Source organism: Podarcis pityusensis (assembly GCF_964106645.2).
Source record: "Podarcis pityusensis genome assembly, chromosome: Z".
Classification (NCBI taxonomy): Eukaryota; Metazoa; Chordata; class Lepidosauria; order Squamata; family Lacertidae; genus Podarcis; species Podarcis pityusensis.
The window spans coordinates 10,847,348-10,864,057 of record NC_138044.1 but is presented as its reverse complement, the minus strand read 5'-3'; the positions used below and the strand labels follow the sequence as shown (position 1 = coordinate 10,864,057).

General features: G+C 40.3%; 1 protein-coding gene across 9 annotated transcripts in view; it reads left to right on the top strand.

Moving 5' to 3' along the window:
* RALGPS1 (Ral GEF with PH domain and SH3 binding motif 1) overlaps positions 1-16,710 on the top strand; it is a 224,589-nt gene that overhangs the window by 169,851 nt on the left and 38,028 nt on the right. For all 9 annotated transcript variants that reach the window (XM_080989607.1, XM_080989609.1, XM_080989605.1 and 6 more), the window contains exon 12: positions 10,921-10,988. In XM_080989607.1, the coding sequence (XP_080845733.1) occupies positions 10,921-10,988 (68 nt within the window). The remainder of the gene's footprint in view (positions 1-10,920; positions 10,989-16,710) is intronic.

Sequence of the window (16,710 nt, the reverse complement as noted above, 5' to 3'; positions counted from 1 at the left end):
CATCTCACATTCATTCATTCAATATATTACAGTCAATAGGCTGGAAATAAAATAAAAACATAAAGCATACCAGAATCTAATAGCAAAACAGATTCAGAACTGTGACATAATAACAATTATATAGAACGATTATAATCTCTGCTTAGTCTTAGTCCAGATTCAGGTGCTGTGTTGTTCGTATGTTTTCACAGCTACTGACAAAACTTTAGCCACTATCAGTGATATCCTTGGGATTTTATCTTCCATCAGATATTTGAAATAAAGTTGAGCTGATCTTCCTGGTAATTTGGTGAGCAAAGGGTTGAAAAACAAAATGATTTGCTTTAAAAATTCTACTTCCTGATTATTACATGGGCATAACCTTGAGTAAAGAGGGGTGCAAGTGTATCTGTCTCAAAGCATTTGAGATGAGAAAACATGAAATCTGGGCAGAGTAGAAGCTCTGTAGTACATAACTACAACAGATTTGTGAAGTAAATGATCAATGAAGCAGCTATGACTTAATTAATTGTATACCACCATGATAGTGGTGTTGAATAGTGGCAATTTACAAACAAACAAACTAATTGTGCCTGGGAAGCACCAGCCAGCCTCTATTTCCAGCCATTATTGTTGTGTAAAGAGCAAACTTTGTAAACAACTGAACTGTTCCCCTTCAAATAGCAAATTTACACTTAGCTATATTTAGAGTTCCATTAGTCACAGCAGTCTAGGAAGCCACTTTTAGCACTTACACTCAAAAGACATGTGAAACTATTACCCTTTAGTTTGTTTAATTGGTCACAGATGCAGGATGGCTAAGAATTAGCTATTGCATAAGACAAGAAGAGTAATTAGAACCTTTCACTCTTCCACCTTCTCATCAATTTACTTCTTCCTACTTTGCTTGTTCTCTGAGGTTGTATAGTTGTTTCAGAATAGCCATGGGAGCAAAAGACTTGTTTGTTTAGTTAATGGCTACGGGTTGTTCTTCTCAGAGTAGATCCATTGAAATTAAAAGGCATGACTAACATGAATACATTACTTTAGATGAGTCTACTCTGAATAGGAGTAGCCTTGGATCCAGCACTTTCTCTTTTTTTCTTCTCTCCTTCATTGCAGGAAGTAGAGAACTGAAGTCTTCTGCAGGGTTTCATACAGATCAGGGGAGAAGGCAGAGTAGAAATAGGATAATGAACTACCCTTGTCTCTACCTTACCATAAAGACTAGAGAGACTGTTGGTTAGAAGGTACTTCTGCTCTGAATGCATTAGCCTGTTAAAAAGGGATTAATTTCCTGCCAACAAACACTCTACTTCAAGACACAAAGAAGGGAAGGGATGTTCAAACTCTTTCTTTACATTATATTTTATATCATTAAGCTCTTGAAACAAGGCCTTCTTGGTTGTTCCATAGCCTGCAGAGATCTGTCTTGTGACAACCTGAAGGAATGTCTTTTATATTGTGGCATGCAGCCTGTGGATTGATTGCTCCTGAGAGATAAATTAAATACCTACTGCTTTTTTGTTTTTGGTGCCTGCTAAAAAGTTAATTAGTCTTCCATGGCTTTGCTGACCACTTGTACCAGCATATTTAGTTCATCCTAACTTGGTTGCTATTGTGTTCATTGTTTTTGTTGTATTTTTAATGTTTTATTATGAACCTGGTTGATTTATTTTTTAAGGGAGGTGGTATGAAAGTATTTAAAATAAGTAAATATCAAGGGGGAAAGAGCAACCTGAAAAGAAAGTTGATACCATTGGGGGGGGGGATCTTCTTATATGCAAGTACAGCAGCTAGCATAGTGATTGCTGGTAAGTGGAAGTCACAAACTCTACCCTTAAGGGAGGAATGGATTTGTAAACTAAATGAATATTTAACTCTGGCAAAACTAACAGCTATTATAAGAAACCAATCAAATCAAAAATTTAAAAAGTAGTGGGATTGTTTTGATGAATATATGGTAAAACACTGCTCAAAAAGATATGCTAATATGCCTAGATTAAAATGTAAAGTATCTGAGGGAAGATAAATTTGTAAGGAAAGATAATAAGAATATATAGAAGATTGGAGAAGATTGTAAAATGCAAAGATAAATGTAATCTCAGAATTTAGAGGAAATCAAGTGGGGGAGGAGGGAAGCGGGGGGAGGGACAAAAGAATATTAGGTTTGATTGATGGATATATGGGAGGATGGGGAGGATGTGGTGGTGGCTTTGGTTTATTTGTATTGTGATGTAATATGGAAAAAAACCAATAAAATATTGTATTGGAAAAAAAGAAAAAAGAAAAGAAAGTTGTTGTTGTTGTTGTTGTAAACATTAGCTGACATACTGCTCGCAACTGATTCATTTCTTTTCTTAGTCAAATAGGCTTCATGTTTACTACTACCTTTTCTACATTCTTTTAAGTTGAGAGTCACCTGAGAAATGAGCAATTTCCTTCAAAATTTCATCAAAATGTTGCATTGTGTGCTGTGGTCCCAGATGCAGTTAAAGTGTCTTCAGGTGCTCTTTGAATCAGTGTAATTGATATTAGAGCAGGCTTCCTCAGCCTCGGCCCTCCAGATGTTTTGGGACTACAATTCCCATCATCCCTGACCAGTGGTCCTGCTAGCTAGGGATCATGGGAGTTGTAGGCCAAAAACATCTGGAGGGCCGAGGTTAAGGAAGCCTGTATTAGAGCTACTGAGTATGGTCAGAAATTTTGGTATGAATTTCAGTCTGGTGAAATCGTCAAAATAATTTCCTGTAAGGTTTGCACTATTTACATTAGGCTTCTGAGAAAAGCCTTTGCAGCTTGCCAAAATTAACATGTTTTGCTAAAGATAGAGTCTTCCCCTATTTTGTGATACAGTTTCATTTTATCAGTTTTGGTTTAAACAGGTGCTTGCATTGTAGGTGGATAGAACTATGCAATAAATATGGTGCCTTATTTGTTTTGAATTGTCAGTAGTAATTTAATGAGATGCTCAGTGTATTTTCTTTGCGTTTCTAAATTCATAAACTGTGAATAAAATAAAGAGTGTTAAGGGGAAATAAATCAGTGAACATGATCTTGAACCTACAAACAGATTTTTATAAAACTCCCCCTTACTCTTTGCTTGCCTGGAATGATTAGAGATACATCTCAGCCAAACGCTTAACAAATTGTAAGTGGTTGAACTTTAAGCACAATTGATAGACGTATTCTGTGCCAGAGGGTAGCGTGCCATGCTTCCTCACCAGGGCACCCGTCTGGGAACTGAATTCTGCTTCCTCAGATCTGAAAGTTCAAGTAAGAGTAGTGCCAAATCAAACATCAAATGGTTTCTCCAAAGTTTTTTCTTGCTTTTTTTCCCTTTTCCTTTTTCCTTTTAACAAAACCACCTGCAGAGGTACTAACTGAACTGTGTTCTCCATTTAAGTTCCATAGGGTGGAGTGGAGTTACCAATATTTAGGGACATCAGGCAGATATCCAGGCCAGTAATGAGTGGCAAAACCCACTGCCGCCCTTAGGAAACAAGATATACATGTTTGGGATAATAATAATTTATTGGCCCATAAAATCTCTTGAATAATCAGGTCATGGACCAAGACTCTGAGAATAATTTTGTAGGCTTGAAACCAGAAGGAAATACTGATGGAACAAATTTTCAGGATTTGGACCAGGATATGATTACAGTAGGTTACAAACTCAGTTGTTGACATTTAAAAAAGGAAGCAAGAAGTATCATCACAGTTTAAGAACACTATCCAACTTGTCAAAAGCACTCAGTGGGTGTGGAGAAGAACCATTGAAGAGGGTGGCATGGGTTGTGGTTTAGGAAGAGTCCCAGGGGACTGGTAGAGAGGTTTGGAGGACTGCATTTGTCCCCTGGGCCTCAGGTTCCTTATCCCTGCTACAGTCTTTTGATTCAACCAATACGCATGTGTAGCAGATGTCAGAGAGCAGGTCTGTAGGATACTGTGTTAAGTAATGGAAAGAAAGAGGAGAGACTGGCTGGACAAAATGACTGGTGGAGTGTGAGGGAAGAAAAGGAGGAAATGGGAAGGAAGGAGGCAAAATGAATGGACTGAGGGAGAGAAAAAGAAGCAATTTCCAGAGAAGGGTTAGATATCAATAGAAAACAACCACAACTGATGAGTCCAAACTCCACCTCCACCACTTTATGACTGGCTGTGCCCCTACACCATCATTTTATGACTGGTAGGTGAGCCACAGTAATTCTGAACTAACTTTGGATACATCGCTAAACCATATTTTGAGCTCATGCCAAGATCCAGCTAACATACATTTAAACAATCTGGAGTTTCTTACACTGTCTCCTCCTTTCTCTCTCTTTAGAATAATTGATTGATTTCATAGTAAAATAGCACTGAGCTACTCCAACAAAATCTGTGGAGTGTCACATGTATCAGTCTCATGTAAGAAAAAAAATGAGTGAGAATACTGTCAAATAATTGAATAATTGAAAACGCTCAACGAAGCTACTTCAACCCAAGGTATGATTGTAATTAAATACATCACTAGGGATTCAACTGTGACATAGGCTCTCTCTAGTAAGCATGAGTGACCAGAGGTCTTACATTAATGTCACTTTGGATGCAGTGCTTGTTGAACAAGCCAAGATTCAGCTGACAGACATTCATTCAAACTGCAGTTTGTCTCACCAAGTTCTGGTTTCCTGTCTCACCACCTCCACTGTGACTATCCAATACCCACCATGAATCCTTTTGCATTGTTGGAGGACTGACAAGGTGTTACAATGCCACCAGTTCTTTTAATGCTGGCTAACTGCAAAAACAGGATGGAAAATGCTGATACTCTCCACCTCTGCTTGACACGCCCTTGAGCAAAAAAGCCCAAACATATCTGAAGCTTCTATCCCTTCCTTCTTTCACTCCCAAGCCGTGCAAGGAAAAATAACAGTGATGCAGCAGCAGATAGGGGAAGTAGCATAAGCAAGTAACTTCAGAAACAGGAGCAGCAGCAGCAGCAACAACAACAACATTAAATTAATTAAAGTTTTCTTCAGGAAATGCTTCTCCAGCTCTGCCCTCCAAACTGCTTTTGACACGAAAACTGAAATGAGCACAAATGCAGGGCAGCCTTATACTACACTGTTGCCATGACTTTCACTTTGGCCAATATGCAAGTAATTGTGTGAAGTGAATCCAAGATGAAGGAAAAAATGCCTCATGTGTAAGTTTTTTAAATCTTAGATTACACCCTGAAACTGCACAATTGTCCAAGATCAGCCAAGAATCTGTTCCAACAGGAGGCCTGAAATAAACTCATAAAACCTTTTCATAAAGAAAACAGTCATCCAGACTGGATAAATAAACATCTGGAATAGTATGGAAAAGGCCAGCCTCCAAAGCTATATGAGGTTAAAAGAGGATCTGTGCAATAATGAATTGACAATCACTAGAACACTTGTATAGCCACCATAGTGGATGAAGGTCTATTTCCAGGGACAGGATGCTATGAAAGCTGTTGGATTATTTATGCGTGTTTTGGGCAATTCCCCAAAGATGAGCATTTAATTACATCAAGTTTAAAAACTTAACATTGTGGGGGAAAACCTCCCCTCTAAAAATTCCTTTAACCACATCAGAGGCGGTGTGTTGTGGGCTGTATTTATTGTAACTTCCTCAGCATTGCTTGCTTTTTACAAGAAGCATGTCGTCATTTTTCAGATGCTGAAATCCAACAAATGGGAATTTAAAAATATGTATTTTGAGCTTTTCCTTCCATGAAAATGAGGGATTCATTTACAATAATAACTTTATAAATAACAAATCTATACATTTTAAAGCCTAAGATAAGAGTCAGTGGAAGACTATCCACTGCATTTGCGTCTTTAATCTGAATGTCTTAACTTTTTATAAAACTGGAACCTGGGGTAATAGATTTGCTCTGTGCTCAAGTAGTTATTGTGGGACCAGTCCTTCACAAAGTTCTCATACATAAGAGAGCCACACAAGAACTCTCTTTTACATCTTTCATTTTAATGGGGCTTGAGCAGGACAACCTCCTAAGATTGAGTCATATATTTTTTGCATTGAATTTTTACCCAATGGCAGATTTTGGTGGCCCTAATTTCCCAAACACCCTGTTTTTCTTGATGCTAGGTGCATCCTTCCCACCCACTGAGAATGTTAATCAGGGGTCGGCAAACTGAGGTCCGCGGGCCGGATCAGGCCCACCTGGCTTGTAAATTTGGCCTGCGCCGTGAAGCCAAGACTCCCGGCGATGCAGCTCTGCCACTCAATCGCCGTGCCTTGTTTACCTCAGCGTGGCGCGGGATCGTCTCTGCCAATCAAATGCTGCGCCTGGTTTACCTCAGCGGCGTTTGATTGGCAGAGACGTCCCCGCACCGCGCTTAGGTAAAGCAGGTGCGGTGTCTGATTGGCAGAGCCGCTGCCACTCAGCCTCTTCCTCCCGTCGCAAGGAAGCAAGACAGCGCCCACTGCCTGCTCTGGCTCCTCCCCAGCTCTAGAAGTCCGCTTTCCCTTCCCCGCCTGCTTCCACCTGCACCGCCAGGAGATGCCACATCTTGGCGCGTAGATGCACCCTGCCCTGTCGTTGGATGCACAGACACTAAGAGCCCTAAAGACACACTTACTCGCAAGTAAGCCGCAATCGTTTCAAGGCCGTTTGTTCAGTGCCTGAAGAACTGCTGAGAATGAAATGTGCTACGGATCGTGCCCCTGGGAAGGTAAGCACAATAGTTGGCCCCCCTCGCCTCTTCTTCCAGCTCCCTCCCCTCCCCCCCCCCGTGCTGCTTCTGTGGCCTGCCACAAGGTCTGAGGGACAGTGGACCTGCCCGCAGTTAAAAATTTTGCCGACCCCTGATGTTCATGAATTGTAGACCCAGCTGGCCTGAAATGGAATTGTACATGAAATGGTTTGTTTGTAAGGCTCCTAAAGTTTTCTTGTTGCTGGACAAACATTTAAAAGCAGGACAGCCCTTCCTACATGCTTGCAGTCTAATACATGGACTACATTTAAGGCATTTACTGTTATTGCAATGACCTAAGTGGAACAGCCATTGAAAGACTTGAGTTGAGTTGCTGCTGAGCTTGCAGCCAATTAAAAAAGAGTTCTTTCTTGGAGACTGGAAGCAAATGAGACACTTCTAGTACCAAGGCTACACTAGGGAATTTTAACTGTTGTGAATGGTGTTCTTGTTCTTGATGGGGTCACGTTCCCTCTGAAGGAACAGATTTGCAGCCTGGGTATGCCCTTGGATCACCCTTGTCACTGGTGGCGCAGGCTGCCTCCACAGCATAGAGCAGCTCTACTTGCTTAGTTTGTGCGCCAGCTGTTGTCCGTACTTTGGCAATTTTTAGAAGGCTTGGTTGGACTCCCTATAAACAAACAAGGGTCATAATAACACCACTGGTATTATACTTAGTGTTTTAAAAAACCACTGTTCCTGGTGACAGGTACCTAACCATCTTATTTTGACACCTGGGAAATTTATAATTTTTTGCAGTTTGCAGGGGTATCTTACAAACGCCTACAGACTAGAACTGAATCTTAGAAAATGGAACATTTCCAGCATTGTTATCACTCCTTTTCTGGAGTATGACAACAACCATAACTGCACACTTCAACATTTAGCAGAGCAGGTTTTATGTTTTAGAATCACATTTATATAGTACTTAAACAAAATGTGTGTGTGTGTGTGTGTGTGTGTTACCATTCAAAATAGCCCTCTGGGTATTTCTCTACTTATTATCACTAGTACCGTATTTTTCGCTCTATAGGACACACTTTTTCCCCTCCAAAAATGAAGGGGAAATGTGTGTGCGTCCTATGGAGCGAATGCAGGCTTTCGCTGAAGCCTGGAGAGCGAGAGGGGTCGGTGTGGGTTCCCACCAGGCTCCGAAGGCTTGCGGATAGCAGCCTGCAAAGAAATTTTTTTTTCTTTATTTCCCCTCCTAAAAACTAGGTGTGCCCTATGGTCTGGTGCACCCTATGGAGCGAAAAATACGGTAAATCCTGCCTACAAAAAGAAAAAAGAAAGAAAGCACAAAAAGAACCCAGTTGCAATGCTATACATACTTGCCCTGAAAGTAAATGCCATTAAATACAGTGGGACTTACAGGGGGAGTGAATATGCAAATGTCTGTTGTAAGAGTGATATTCATTAATTCCCCCTTATGCTCTCACAATAAGAGCAATGCAAGATAGTATGAGATAGCCACAGCTTCTTTCTTATCCTCTAAATAAATGAAGGAATGAAAGGGATACATGCTATTAATCAAGAAAGAAAGAAAGAAAGAAAGAAAGAAAGGGTAAATTAAATTACTAAAATAGTCCAAAAACAGAATCAAATGAAAATAGTTGGTTTATTATTATTATTATTATTATTATTATTACCTAAACTGTAGCCTTGAGGCAATTTACACTTAAGATAATTTAAAACAGTTAAAAACAAAGAAGCAGTCAATGTTTGAATAAAGAATTGGTTGTAGTTGCTGTTTCAAAAGTGTATAATCCTATTCTTTGTGTGTAAAACTCTGCAAAGCTCTTCTCTTTGCATAAATTAGGTTATTGGTGAGTCCTAGGTTAGTCATGCCTAACAAAATGCTGTGGGAGGGAAAGGGGGTAATCAAAATTTCATTCAGCTGCAGTAACAATGCCCTTGAACTTTGTGCTAAAGACAAAAAACAACATCTTCAGGGAACTTCCTCTTAAAGGTAGCAGGAGGTTAATCTGTATTCCAGAGACAATCTATCTGTTGGCACCTTGTGCATTATATGTCTCTGTCTCTGTCTCTGTCTCTCTCTCTCGGGGGGCGGGGTGTCCACACCATTTCGGAAGTGGAACAGGTTGCATGTTTGTCTGGCCTTACAGAGTGAGTGAATGTTTGTTTCTCTCAAATAATGTGATCCACACTTGTCGACATATGAATATAGCTCACCAAGACTTGGGGTAGTCTTAGCCAGTGATATTCTATTGCTTTGCAGTGTTTGTGATACAGATGGGTAGCCGTGTTGGTCTGCCATAGTCGAAATAAAAAAATTCCTTCCTGTAGCACCTTAAAGACCAACTAAGTTAGTTCTTGGTATAAGCTTTCGTGTGCATGCGTGTATCTGAAGAAGTGTGCATGCACACGAAAGCTTATACCAAGAACTAACTTAGTTGGTCTTTAAGGTGCTACAGGAAGGAATTTTTTTATTTCGACAGTGTTTGTGAGTTATACATGAAGACTGTGACAACTGAGAATTAATAGAATATGTTCAAGGGTCTGCTGAGAGAATATGTAGCTATTAAAGTTATTTAATGCTATTTGTAAGGAAAAGTGCATTTTCATTGATGTGTTCCCTGCAGACATGTGTGCATACCTCCTACTTTGGGGGTGGGCAGTGTTTTGATAATGTTGCACTCGACGCCAGAACTCTGGAACATGAGCTGGCTTATTACAATGCATTCTTTGTCTTTTGTGTTTCCCTTCTCTTTCCCTTCTCATCTTTCTCTGCCTGCACAGGACCCCACCTCTTGCTTCCCCATGGTTAAAATAGCTTTCATATGAGAGTGGCAGTTTACAGCTCCATACCCTCCAACATTTTTCCGATGAAAATAGGGACATTCCATTCCATAATGATAGCTTTACTATTTATACCCCACACATCCGACTGGGTTGCCCCAGCCACTCTGGGCAGCTTCCAACATATATAAAAACATAATAAAACATTAAACATTTAAAAAAACTTTCTTATACCGGATTACCTTCAGATGGCTCGGGGGTCAGATAACTCTATACCCTCTAACATTTCTCCAATGAAAATCAAGACATTCTAAGGAAAAGTGGGACATTCCAGGATCAAATCAGAAACCAAGGCAGCTTCTCTAAATCAGGGACATACCTGGAAAATAGGGAAACTTGGAAGGGTCTGCAGCTCACTTCTGGAGGACTATAAACCAGGCTCTTAATCAAGTGTGTAGAGATTTGTATCAGGAATGCACACATCAGAGGCTATCTAACTACAAACCTCAAGCTTCTTGTTTGTCAAACCACATACCACCTTCGGTCCCTCCAGAACAAGATCTATTTTCATGTATACATGTGCAGTTTTCCCTGATGCACAGTGATGCTTTTTTCTTTTTCTTTTTTATGTTTACTTCAGTTAGTTGCCCACACTTTCCCAAGAGCAATGACAAATAAATATAGAAGACAAGGTCCTGTTCTGGAAAGAGGAATGGTAGGAAGAAAGAAGGGCAACTGGAAAAAACAACAACCAATCTGCTGCTGCCCAGCAAGCCAGAGGATCAGTGGACAAAGGAGTGGAGATATTGCCTCCTGGCAATTCTCATTACAGCAGCTGCCACTCCCTTCACATCTCTTTTGCCTCTTTGTTTGAAATTTTGCTGTCAGGAATCACTTTTTGGGGAGTGGAGGCAGACTGGTTCAGGGCTCACTAGTTACCAGTCCTTACGCATTACAGTACAATTGTACCTTGGGTTAAGTACTTAATTCGTTCCGGAGGTCCGTACTTAACTTGAAACTGTTCTTAACCTGAAGCACCACTTTAGCTAATGGGGCCTCTAGCTGCTGCCGCGTCTCTGGAGCACGATTTCTGTTCTCATCCTGAAGCAAAGTTATTAACCTGAAGCACTTTTTCTGGGTTAGCAGAGTCTGTAACCTGAAGCGTATATAACCCGAGGTACCACTGTATAAGCAAACAAAAAGGGCTGTTTTTCATTCATGTCTTACCTAGTGTTAATAGCTGCTTAAACATCTCAGTAAAGATCTGTGTTTACCAAGTGTAAAAAATTCTGTTGGGCTTCTAATACTTTAGTATGCACCCGTCATATCCTAAGAATGTAAGAGATGTCCAGGCTAAGCTAGATTTCCTGCTTTCAACCGATAACATAAAAAAGTTTATCCCTTTGCTTTTGTTAAGCTATTTAATTCCCATCATGTCACCATTTCTCTTTTCTAGATTATCCTTAAGAATTGAGCCAGGAAACAGCTCTCCGCGACTGGTATCTTCAAAGGAAGATCTTGCAGGTATGATTAAATTTATTGGGAATGTTAAGAAGCCTACAACATAGCATTACTTAACTTTACAATTTCACAGTCTTTTTGCTATTGGTCAGGGCTGCACGCCATTTTCTATCCAAGGACCACCCTGGCGATTCCTTTTTGCATAGGCACCCTGATGTTTATGTGGTTGTGAGACACACTTGGGCCTGTTTGTTTTCCTTTGACAGATGTCCTCAGATGCTGAAAAACTATTTCTAATGTATTGTGAAGGGTCAGATTCCACAGTGTTTATGGAGATGAGGTGAAATTACTGGAGTGTTTCGTAGCATTCAGAGCTACTGTACTGGGACTATGGTTTTCAGAAAGCCTTACTGCAAAAGTTTTATCTTAGATCAATAATGGTTGAGAAGACTGGTTATTGCATAAGACATAAAATCCATCGATCAATAGTCTGATCCCAATTTGAGAAGTGTGCTTTCTCTGTCACAATATTCAAAATTTAGTGATCACTGGCATTCACGTGTGAATGCTTGACAATGCCTGATAAATTTTGTGAATGCCTGAGCCTGAAAATAGATTTCTGTTTCTTCAGTTCTTGGATATTAACAAGTAAATACTGACAATGATCTTTACCTGAGAATTACTTATGAATTCCTTTTAGTGATGATACTTCCTACTGGAAGGAACAAGCAGGGTCTACTGAAAGCTTTCTTCACCTCTCTAGGAGGAGGAGGAGTCATCCTTCTCACCTGACCAGTTCTGGTAATGGTTGGGGCCATGGTTGGATGGTTAACCAGCACAGATTTGAGCTTTCAGAACATTGACATTTATCAGGGATTGTCAACATACAGTGTTGTTCATATTCACTATTGTAATTCCATAATTTTGAATATTTACCAGCCAACAATCTTGGGTAGTTGTGGTAGTTTTTGCAATTTGAATGTTCACTGCAGAATGTATAAAAAATTGACAAAGCTGTCTTTATGCATTTTACAAATAATAATTAGGATTATAATATACCTGAAGCTTAAACACGTATCTTAGCAATTCAGCTGTCGTTAAGAATAGACTTGCATGCAAAAAACAAAACAAAACTCCATTTGTGAATAGGAAAGTAGGTTGGAAAATGATTGGGAAACTGGATAGGTCATTTTGTGTGTTGTGTTGGAAGAGACTTAGTATTATTATTATTTATTCATTTATACACTGCTTATATGCCAAAATGGCTTCTAGATGGTTTACAACTATAAAACCAATTAGAAAAAACATACATAATTAAAATATACAATAACGATTCCATTAGGACATTAAAACACCCATAATTAAAATGTACCCTAAAACAACCATTTAAAAAGCATGATAATTAAAACAGTTGAACAGTTAAGACAGAAAGATCAGAGGTTGAGTTCATGGAACACTTTCCTAAACAGGTATGTCTTCAAAAGCTGGCAGAATGACAGTAATGATTGGTCTCTCGTATTTCTGTAGGGAGAGCATTCTACCATACTGTTGCCACCAGTTCAGAAACCATAATAATGGCTATAGCAATGTTATCAGTGGAGTTACATGCAATAAGCTGGAGTGCCTTGAGCAGAATAGCTTGAGAGAACACATAAAAGTGAAGTGAGACCAAGCCAACTCCATGCCGCTAAACACCATTGTGTAGCAGATACACAACGCAGATAAATGTTTGTATATAGAATATATACAATAGAGGGAAGAACAGAAGCCGCCACCAAAATATATAGCAAATACGAAACAATAGACAGATGTGTTGGAATCTCTATAATATAAATTTTGCATTTTTATATTAAGGCGGCTTTAAAAAACACACCCACTGATACATAGGTTTCTATGTTTGCCTTCTGCAATGGGTTTTTAGTACTAGTTTCATCTTTCGGCTTGTTGTCATATCAGCAGCAGTGTGTGTCTTCAAGGTGCCTGGGGCAGGCGGGCACATCAGGGGGGTATGGAGGGAAATGTGAGGAGGATGCAGCAGGGCAGTCATACACCCTTAAAAACAATCTGATTGGGCTGATTGGAAGGGCACAATTCTGTTGTGTCCTCCTGATGCCCTGCCAACCCCACACTGCTTTGTGAGGCTGAGATGAGGATCAGACTTGCAGAGTGGTGCAGGGCTGGCAAGGGCAGCGTGAGGAGTAAAATGCACCCTCAAAAAACCTGTGCCTGTGGTGACGGGCCCCCTCACCCTATCCATGCTGCACCCCTGTGTCATAGAATACATGTACCGTATTTTACCACCTATAAGACGCCCCCATGTATAAGACGCCCCCTATTTTGGGGGACTCGGGTTTAAGAAAATGGGGAGAGATGGCCCAGAGTATAAGGCACCCCCTAATTTTTGACATTATTTTTTAGGGGGGGGGGACTAGTTTTATACATGGAAAAATACGGTAGTTCAGCTTGAGTAGTTTTGAAGAAGTGGAACAAACTTCTGAACCACACAGAGAGCATCTAGAAGCATAGGTTGTCAGAACAACATGTAAAAGTTTTTCTAAGATAAATAGATAGATAGATAGATAGATAGATAGATAGATAGATAGATAGAAGTTTGGTAAATTGGTAAGAGTTTTAATTCAGTTTCTTTCTCTCTCTCTCTCTCCTATCTCTTTCTCACATGCATGCACACAAACATGCACGATAAAATGGAACTGGTTCTAAATCTGTGGGCTTGGCCAGAACAGTTTGGCACAGGGGCAAGATTTGCTAGCCAAGCCCACCTCACCAGCCCCCATCTCCACATGGAGACTGCCAGAAACCAGTTCTCCTGGGTGGCATTGATTCAGAGCCTCGTTGTCAGGTTTATTTCCACTGTGCATCCCACTGGTTTGGACAGGAGATGATTTTTAAAAACCCAAACTGCTGTTGTATAAAGGAACATAGCCATGGAGTAGAAGTGAATACTCTGTAACTACCATAGTTTGATGTGCTTGAGGTTGATTATATACATTTACCTTTTTATCAGCCCCTACCAACAAATCAGAAAGCAAGGCAATCTCCCATGACATGCCTCCTTCAGGGTTTATAACTATTTAAATTCTTCTTTCTTTGAGAGCTGTCTAAGTGGTTCTTGCATGAAAAATCAGCGTTGTTAAATTGGTTTAGTGTGCCATGCTGATGTGTTCATACTGTTGTATCTTTCTCAGTAGACTTAATACCGGCAATGAGTTTAGCTAACTTTCACTTGTGCGGAGGCATTGTGTTATAGGACACCCCTCTTACGCCTGATATGTTAGGGCATGCTCTTCTAAAGTATTTTGCTCCTGCAGTTAAGCTGATAGTATCACATCCTATCAATATTTCCATACTTTGTTTGAATTATACAATATCTGTCTTCTGGGACTATGCAGCTGAACAAACATGCACTTCCACAGGGTATGCAATAGATAAATGCAATTGGCAGACTTGAAGTAAAATTACTTCCAGTACATGGCATAGGAAATGCAATGGAAGATAGCATTAGATTCTTCCAATACAGTCATTCCTCGGGTTACAGACGCTTCAGGTTGCGGTTTTTTCGGGTTACGGACCCCCCAAAACCCGGAAGTACTGGAATGGGTTACTTCCAGGTTCCGGTGGTCATACATGCACAGAAGCGCTAAATCACACTTTGCGCATGCGCAGAAGCGCCAAATCGCAACCCACGCATGCGCAAACACGCTGCTGCGAGTTGCGAACGCTGCGGGTTGCAAATGTGCATCCCGCATAGATCACGTTCGCAACCTGAGCATCCACTGTACATTCCTCAGGATAATTCTGCAATATTCCCACCACAGTACATCAAAGGGAGATACAGGAAAAACATCTTATGAGTAAGGCTCCACAGATTACATCTTTGTGTAAACCAGAGAGCTGTAATCTAGTTCAGAATGACTGGTCACTTTTCACAAGAATGTTCCCTGTCTCAAATGACAGTAAATCCTGCATTTTCAAGAACCATTTTTATGTGTGTGAGTGTTATATAGTGGCTATGAATCATCGAGCCTTAGCCATGAACTCATCTGATAGGCAAAGTACAGCTTCTCAGCCTCATTCCCATCCCCTCTTGTCTGCAGTTTTGGAAATGCTGACCTACCTGATAAGATTGCTGTAATGATTACTAGCAACATTTGTGAAGTGCTAGGCACAGTCAAAAAATTCCTCAAAAATCCACATTATGACTAGAGGCCAAAATCTTGCGGTTTTGGGGGTAGATAGTGATGCTATCAAAGAAAGTTACCAAACTACCTTAATATGTGGCACCAATAGTTACCTCCCACTGCTGACATCTATATTAAATAGTGTGATTTCTAGGCAGTGACACAGGTCCTATCAATTTAAAAATCAAATACTGACTAGTTATTCTGCAACTTCACTACTAGCTTCAGGGTCTTGGTTTGTACAAAGTCCTCTTCCTAAGCTACACCTTTGAAGATTGCCCATCCTATGGAAGTGAAGCATTGCAAAGATAATTCTATAGATACAATTGCCTTTTATTCGTTGTTTGCTCTCTAAAAATATCATGACTATTTTTACTGAAATTGCTTAATTCCATTCATGACAAAGTTCACAATATATACATATTGACTTTCCTCCCTCTGAAACAGGTATCTGTGAGATTTTCCTGACATCTAGAATTCTAGAATTCATAATGAGCAGAGGGTTGAAATAATAGATTTCTGAATTGTTGCTGACTTCATTTTCAGTGTTTGCTCATGAGCTTCCATTTGCATTCTTAAGTATGTGTAAGTGATACCCAGCTCCCTGTAATTGCCAGTTGACTGAAGTGTCCAAATTAACTGTGCTGTATCCTGTTTCTGTGATATGCATGGACAAGAGGAATGTGGTATGCACAACGTTCCTAATTCCCTAATTCAGAAGTTCGTTTTGGAACATGAGAGGTAGTATAAATATGTCTTCAAACCAGACTAAACAAATCAGGACATGCAAACTGATATACCAGCTATTATCCTGAAGGCAGTTTCTGTTCTAAACTGTCATTGATGTGCCAGCTTTGTGTTTTGCCATATTGACAGAAATAAGTATAACTGCTTTGGAAGTACCCATGTAAGATATGGAGAAGGATTTCACTTGATGTTTAGAGGGGCTTTTGTATAAGTTTGTCTTGTATCTCAGTGGGAACTATTTGAACATATTCCTTTAAGAAGAAATCATTGAATTTACAAAATGTGTCTGCTTCTGATTGCCACATTTTCCTTTGCCTTTTTCGTACAAACCAGTTCTGCTTTTAGATCATCATAATGTTACAAAAGTTGGGTGCCTCCCCCTCTTTCTGCTGAGCAGTAGCAAGAGCCCATGGGGTTCCAGACTCCCCTGGGGTCTGTGTTCCTTTGGAGAACTGAGACACTGTCGAAGCTTTAAGAAATATAGCATATTCACTTATTTACACATGCATGGAGGGAATCCAGATCTTACAGCATGGTCATTTCATGAGAGGCTTCTCTCCCCCCCCCCCCCCGGCAGTGCAGCCAGGCTTCAGCTAGCCAGCCAAAGATGGATTCTTCCTCCTTCTTCTCAGAACACCCTACTAAAAACTCTCTTTTCCTCTAAACCCAGTTACACTGGCAACCTTCTAAACCTCCAGTCTCTGTTCACACCTCAGGGCAAGGAGGGAGGATAGTTCTATTGCATTGCCAATGGATCTCAATGACCCTGTATCGTCTCTTAATGGCCCTAGCTTGGCCAGGTCATTTTGCATAGGCTAGCTCAGGAATTCCTCTGCAGA